Source organism: Eptatretus burgeri, chromosome 3 (genome assembly GCF_056783735.1).
Source record: "Eptatretus burgeri isolate ZD-2024b chromosome 3, Ebu_testis_v1, whole genome shotgun sequence".
Taxonomy (NCBI): Eukaryota; Metazoa; Chordata; class Myxini; order Myxiniformes; family Myxinidae; genus Eptatretus; species Eptatretus burgeri.
Genome location: NC_140963.1, coordinates 120858868 through 120866936, shown reverse-complemented (window position 1 = coordinate 120866936; position 8069 = coordinate 120858868). Strand labels below are relative to the sequence as shown.

Here is an 8069-nt window from a genome sequence, read left to right as displayed (position 1 = left end):
ATCCTGTTTGCTCACCCCCAATGTCCTCCCTTTCCCCTCATTCTTCCCCATATCCCTTATTTCTCAAGTCTTCCTGTATTTTGCCCCTCAACCATACTGTTGGTGTGTTCTCACCCCCCCCTTGTATGTCTATGTCCTCATCAGGTTCTGTTTACTCCTCCCACACATCACCCCTCCCCCACTCTTTGAGTGAATAATTATATAAGGAAACTGTTGAGAACCTAAACAAGAAACATTTTTGAAGTCCTCATCTCAACATAAATTTCAACGAGGTGTTGGAAGCAAGAACAATCTTTTTCCTCCAATCATGTTGCAGTTTTCCACGTTCCATTCTCCCTTAGGTTGGTGTTGTAATCATGATTTGATTTCCTCTTTCGTGTACATATTTGTTGTATTCATTTTGAACACCCTTACCATCTTTTGGTGCGACACAGATCCTCTTGTCATCCTTGGTGCAGCAACATTTCTCTTTTCCACAACAGTCACAGTCACACTTGCAAGTCTTGGAGTGGTGATCGCATTCGAGGCAAGAGGGATCGGGGCATTCTCCGCACTTCTCATCGCAACAATGTTCTACGTTGCGGAATAACAAAGCAATGAAGAATGCAGTTTCGATAACAATATGTCTCGGTCTTCATCACGTTTCCCAATCACATCACATCCCCATTAACCTAAAATTACAAGTTGAAATTGTTGCAAAACCTTTCAAGCAACATTCACTTTTAATGTGGGTCTCAACAGAAGATCTAACGAAGTGCTGTAACAACTCACTATTCGGGAACAATCTTCGCACCCACTCCAAATCACGTTGTATAGGTTGTACCTTCCATGCTCCCTTAATTTGTTAAATGTAATGAAAAATAGATAAGATCTTTGCTCTAAATCATCAACCAAATGAGCATTGCACTCCCTCACCATCTTTTGGTGCTACACAGATCCTCTTGTCATCCTTGGTGCAACAACATTTCTCTTTTCCACAACAGTCACAGTCACACTTGCAAGTCTTGGAGTGGTGATCGCATTCAAGGCAAGAGGGATCGGGGCATTCTCCGCACTTCTCATCGCAACAATGTTCTTCGTTGGGGTATAACAAAGCAATGAAGAATGCAGTTTCGATAACAATACGTCTCGGTCTTCATCACGTTTCCCAATCACATCACATCCCCATTAACCTAAAATTACATGTTGAAATTGTTGCAAAACCTTTCAAGCAACATTTACTTTTAATGTGGGTCTCAACAGAAGATCTAAGGAAGTGCTGTAACAACTCACTATTCGGGAACAATCTTCGCACCCACTCCAAATCACTTTGTATAGGTTGTACCTTCCATGCTCCCTTAATTTGTTAGATGTAATGAAAAATAGATAAGATCTTTGCTCTAAATCATCAACCAAATGAGCATTGCACTCCCTCACCATCTTTTGGTGCTACACAGATCCTCTTGTCATCCTTGGTGCAACAACATTTCTCTTTTCCACAGCAGTCACAGTCACACTTGCAAGACTTTGAGTGGTGATCACATTCGAGGCAAGAAGGATCCGGGCATTCTCCGCACTTCTCATCACAACAATGTTCTACAATGGGGTATAAAGAAAAGCAATGATCAATTCAGTTACGATAAGAATATATCGAAGTCATCTTCAGCTTCTGTCCATTCCTCCCTCCGATCACCCTCCCCTCCTCCTCTCCCCCTCTCATCTCATCCCCACCTCCCCTACACCCACTTGACTGAAGAGGCATTTGAGGAAATTGCTGTCATGCCTTCCAAGCAACATTTTATAATTTCGTTGTCTCAATAGGAATTTTAAGGAGGTGATGGGTTGTCTCACAATTCAGGAATAATCTTCCCCTTGCAATCACATTTTAGGTTTACCTTCTTCCTTTACATGTTCTTCCTTTTCTTGTTTACCTTTACTTGTTTACGCTTACTTTTTAAAATCATAATTAAAGTTGCATTTTTGCTCTAACTCGTTTGTTGTGTTGGAATTGCAGCCCATAGAACACAGCAGGTGGGCAACTTATGTACTGTGGCCATGGACAAGATTGCCACGACGTATCACCAAGCAAACTATGAGCCGCGTCTCTCCCATACATTATGCCAGCCAGACGAAGGGCTTTCATTCCAGTTTTTATACTAACTGCCAGTTTGGTCCACACGAAAAGGTAGAGAATAACTTCTGGGCAGTTCCATTGCTAAACCTTGCGTGTTCCTTTATCTGTGTCTCTTACGTTTAACTGCCAACAGTTCCCCAGGTCAAAAAACCAGTAAAGACCAGTAGCTTACTGGTCAACTGGTACCAGTTGAAAACCAGTAGCCAACTGGTACCAGTAAAGCCAGTTGGTTTCTTACTGGTTTTAATATGGAAATTGGAATAGAGTGATATATTACCAGTTGAAATACATGTATTTAACTAACTGGTATCAACTGGGACCAGTACATTGTAACTGGTATCAACTGGGAGACCAGTAAATTGCAACTGGTATCAACTGGGACCAGTACATTGCAACTGGTATCAACTGGAACCAGTAAGACTTTAACTGGTACAAATATGAGCTACTGGTTTTTTCAACTGGGAAATTGGAATTCTGACTGAATTTAACTGGTACCAGTTGAAACCAATAGAGACCAGTTAAAGACCAATTAGAACCAATAGAGACCAGTTGAAAATGTGTACTGGTTTTAACTGGTTTTTCGACCTGGGTCTTCCTACAGACACTTAGAGTGATACAAAGGTTTCTTTATGATCAACTATTGATATGATTTATATGATGGGAAAAGTTTATTTTAATCTATCAATTTAAATTATTTCATGGACTTTAAAAAGGCTCATTATGTTGCACTTTTGGTTTCTCTCAGAGCCCAACCTCTGAGCTACTTGTGCCATCCAGTGCAAAATGTTGGTGCAACATCGGGCGATGGAGGTTAGATTTGTCTAAAAGGAGGGCAAAATATAGCTATTTTAAATTGTGTGACTCCATGAAGATGTGTATTAAATCTACTTTGATCCAGATGTTCAGATTGATTTTAAAGATTACTGGAAGAGACAATAAAGTGACAGTATATTGCATCAAGAAAAGTGAAATGAAAATGGAAATAACCAATCAGCAGCTTTTCAAATGCAGCACGGGAAGCGGCTGCCATAAATGGGAGACAGACAAACGCACGGTCCGAATCACACCACGGTTCACAATATAGGTCATACTATATATATATATATATATATATATATATATATATATATATATATATATATATATGCATATATATATGCATATATATATGTGTATATGTATATGTATATATATATATATATATATATATATATATACATATACATATATATATATATATATATATACATATACATATACACATATACATATATATATATATATACATATACACATATACATATATATATATATATATATATATATACATATATATATATACATATACATATACACATATATATATATATATATATATATATATATATATATATATATATATATATATATACATATACACATACACATATATATATATATATATATATATATATATATATATATATATATATATATATATATATATATATATATATATATATATATATATATATATATATATATATATATATATATATATATATATGATTATGTATTTGTGGTGAAGGGGATTATTCTCTTTGTGGTTGATTATTTTATTGGAAGGAACAGTTTATAGTGTGTGCCAGCCTGTGTAGCCATATACAATTAATGCTAGTTGTAAAACGCTACCTTCGCTGAGCTATGTAACTTCGGATGAAGAATGAAAATTGGAATTGTAAATACATGTGCAGGAATTAAATTAATCAGTTTTTTGTCAATGTACTGCCTTGGTTATTTCTTCTGTACACATCTACATTAAGTGGCTGAACTTGTGTAAAGTAAATGTATGGTCACAATTGCAACTATATTTATTGCTTGGCTAATCCTTCTGATTGGATCACAATGAGGTCTTTTGGACCATTTTGAGCTAACACTACAGCAATTTATTTCGTGTTTTGAGTCTGAATTATCATTTTCTGTCTATGAATGCGCATCTACTAACATTAAAACACACCACGAGAAGACTACACTGAAGTGTTCCTCAAGCTCTCCCCTTTCACGCCAAATGCCCCAGGATGAGATTTGGCAGAAAAACCAGATGATGAAACTGGTGGGATCTCTTTCAAGCAAGGTTTGTTTAAAGTCGGCTTTTGAATAAAAGACACAAATAAGGAAGTGTGTGAACAACACGATAACAAAATGTTATGTGCAGGTGCCTACATTGCGCGATTGTGCAATCACTTTAGAGGGTATCATGTTGGAAGAAAACAACAACAAGAAAAAGAGTAATCAGATTGCAGAGCCTCACCAGGACTTGTTTTGTGTTGTGTATTTTGTGTGGCGTTTGTGTACTGGTGTGTTACATAATTAATGAGAAATAATTAGAACTGCCACTGTATAAATGCCTGCAGCGATGACTGGTTCAGCCATTTCAGAGAAGATTTTTGAAGGTTTAAAGAAAATATGAAAAAATATGGCTGCCGAATCATGTGACTGGTGACATCATGAAATAAATTTTGGGGACATTTTATCCTTCAAGGTGACCCTCAAAAATTTTCATACTGATCGGATGTCGCGTTGTACATATGCAGTTATGATGTCACAACGAAGGCACCGATGTCATTAAAAAAATCACTCATTCCCCATGAGGCGTACGTGCTGCGTGCCAAGTTTCAATTTTTCTCCTTGGTGTGGTTTCAGAGATTGAGGTCCAAAGTTTTTCAGTTTTTCCAATATGGCTGCACACCACGTGACCTATGACGTCATAATTAGCATTAAAACATTCTACATGAACAGCGCACCGATGGTGAAAACTTGGTCTCAATCCGACAAGCAGTTGTGGAGAAAAACATGAAAGTTCTCTCTGGACAAACAAACGGACCCAAATGCAATACCCTCTCCTTCGGTGAGGGTAACAATACCAGGTCGACACCATTGAAAAGGTGTGCAGGTTGCAGAGTTGTAAAGTCTATTCGTACTACCCTGGAAGAGTGTTATTGTCGGGTTGGTAAGAAAAGATGAGTGTCGGAGACACCGTTTGGTAACATGGAGCATTGGTTACAAACTCGAGTCGTTTTTGGAATTTGTCTTCTCGTGGCTCGTAGATTAGGCACGGATGTCTGTCTATACGTTGGAATCCGTTGTACATTTTACGGTAAAAAAACCCGGCAACCGAGTTGTCTGCACTAATTTCATGTAAAAATTTCAGGACACGAGACCATTATTAACTTCGCATTTCCAATCACTTTGTGAGTTTCACCTTGTAACAAAATTCTCTGTTTCTGAGAAAACTAATTTGATTTCATTCTGTTGATTCAAGTCTTTTGTCATAATAGTGACATTGCACCACTCACCGTGTTTGGGTTCTACACAGATCCTCTTGTTATCTTTGGTGCAGCAACATTTCTCTTTATCACAGCAGTCACAGTCACACTTGCAAGTCTTGGAGTTGGGATGGCATTCGAGGCAAGAGGGATCCGGGCATTCACCGCACTTCTCATCGCAACACGGATCTGCAGTGGGGGACAAAACAAGGAACATTTACATTTCAACAAGACTGTGTCTCAGTCCTCTTCTGATCGTACTCGTACACCCACGGCTCAAGTACTACTGAAAAAAACAAACAAACAAAGATAATGACACCGAGTTCAACCTTTCCAAGCAACATTTTTTAATGTCGGTTTTGCAACAAAAGGTTTAAGGAGGTGCTGTAAATAATTCACTCTTCAGGAACAATCTTCCAACTCCAAATCACTTTGTGCATTTCATCCACACCCCCTTCCAATCATCATCATTCCATTTCGTTTTCCGCTTCAAGTCAACTTTGCAATTCATCTTGAACATCCTCACCATGTTTTGGAACTACACAGATCCTCTTGTCATCTTTGGTGTTGCAACACATCTCTTTGCCAGGGCAATCATTGTCACACCAGCAAGGCTTGCAGTTAATGTGGCATTCAAGGCAAGAGGGATGCGGGCATTCACCGCACCATTCATTTCCCAACAATTCTGAAGTGGGTAGAGAGAGGAAGTTGGAGAAAAATATAGGAAGCAATCAATTTTGTCGTTGTGCTGTTCCTTTGTTCTATAATTACCATGGCAGCCTTATTCAAACTGTCAGAGGAACGGTTGCACTCGCAATCCTAGTTTTTAACATCTACAGTCAACTTATGAGAGTTCTTGATGACCACTGTGGTCATGGGTAAGATGTTTGAGTCATTGAGGTTATTTGTAGAGAATTATTTTTGGGTGTTTTTAACGTTTATTCTATCCATCATAACCTCGATACATTAGTGGACTTTACAAAGACTCTTCTGCCCCTGGAATACTAATGTAACCGAGTTCCACCCGTGCTGTACTTTATCCATCGGCCAATGGTATTTACGGTGTTTACTCATTCACGAAAAGTACAGATATGTTATGGGGACTTTTTAGTGGAGTTCTCACAATGGGGTCCCGTGACCGTTTTTCCGGGACCAAGGTTTGAAGGTTGATTTTAGTCAATTTGAGGGTGCTGATTAAAATGAGCTGGGGTGAACCTTTTGAAAATGTGGGCTAACTCAGCCAGATGCGAAAATTCAAAATGGCCACCATGCCACTTCCAGGATATCAAAAATTTCATATCTTTGGTTCTACATATCTGGCTTGCATGCCAGATTGTTTTTGTAAATGATTCCTATGGTGTGGAAAATTCCATCAAAGACAGTGAGCATGAGCATCGTAAATCCACGACAGCACATAGAGATGGGTCCAGAAATGTGTGCATGAAAACATCAGATAGGTTTCCTGCCACAAAGAACTTCCAGGTGCTGTTCAGCAATCAGGGAAACAAACAAAGGCTGCAAAACTTTCTAAAGGATGAGTTCACCATGCTTGTAAAGAATCATAGAGAAATTGACTTTGTGTACTCCATCAGGCAAAATTGTTGGAACATCTCTGGAGAAAGGATGGAAGAATTTAAATGAAGTCACATTGAGGCGGACACAATGCTGTTCTTAATCTATTCGCAAATCTGAAAAGCAGGAAAAATGGAGACAGTCGTGATTGATGCCGAGGACACAGATGTCGTGATTCTTTCTGCATATGTTGCACATCAACTGGAGGGCACCCTTGCTATCAAACGGAAAGACAAAATCATCAGCTGCAGAGACCTTTGCTATGATGATGTAGCTGAAATATTAATCCCATTACACATCCATAGTGGATCTGATACAGCATCTGGCTTCTATGGACATGGGAAAAACACAGTTTATGAAAAAGGCACAGGAACTCAGGAGGCACGCAATCTTTTGAAAGATGTTGACAAAACACTTCCAGTGACACAAGAGTTACTTCAGCAAATGGCCATATTCACTATTAGACACATCTATAATGACACAATCAGTAAAACGTGAGGTTGAAGCCAGAGCACGGAAGTGGGGTCAGATGAAAAACAAGTCCAAGTCCCGCATCCCACCAGATCCAGATTCTCACAATCTGCATGTGACGCGAAGTAACTACCAAGTTTACATTCAACTAAACTATGACAAGCCGGATGCACCCCCAAATCCCACCAACCATGGATGGACAATGAAAGACGGTCGATGTGTGTCAGTGCACTGTCAGTGTCAGATGTGTGTCAGTGCACCAACCCATGATGCACTCCCAAGAAGTTTACATGACTTGGTTGAACAAGAACAGACATTGTTGCACGATGATGAGGCTGAAAGGAATGATGAAGTTTGTGACTGGAGCCAGCGACTCAGATAGTGACTGAAGGATTACATGTATGTGTTTCAATGGAGATTTCATTTCATTTCATTTACAACTGTAAAAACATTGCCACAGTCAAAATATAAGAGATGCTAATATTAACTTATTATGACTCTTCGATAAAAGACAGTTTGGACAGTACATAAAACTTTGGTCAATGCAAATTACAAGAATACTTACCGGGAAAGCGTCAATTGCTGGGAATTCAGATAATTCATGTTTT

The 8069-nt window shown here is 38.7% G+C and overlaps 1 protein-coding gene and 1 long non-coding RNA gene across 2 annotated transcripts; one reads left to right on the top strand and one right to left on the bottom strand.

Moving 5' to 3' along the window:
* Positions 1 to 201: 201 nt before the first annotated feature.
* Positions 202 to 6235, bottom strand: LOC147030863 (uncharacterized). The gene is made up of 3 exons (XM_085875386.1): positions 5945 to 6235; positions 5449 to 5607; positions 202 to 1575 (listed from the first exon to the last, which is right to left on the bottom strand). Exons 1-3 carry the CDS (start codon positions 5994 to 5996, stop codon positions 1388 to 1390), a joined length of 399 nt encoding a protein of 132 aa, XP_085731512.1. The 5' UTR covers positions 5997 to 6235; the 3' UTR covers positions 202 to 1387.
* Positions 1453 to 3187, top strand: LOC147030864 (uncharacterized). Its single transcript, XR_015056549.1, has 3 exons — positions 1453 to 1585; positions 1994 to 2164; positions 2859 to 3187. It is a non-coding gene; the product is annotated as an uncharacterized LOC147030864 (long non-coding RNA).
* Positions 6236 to 8069: the final 1834 nt, after the last annotated feature.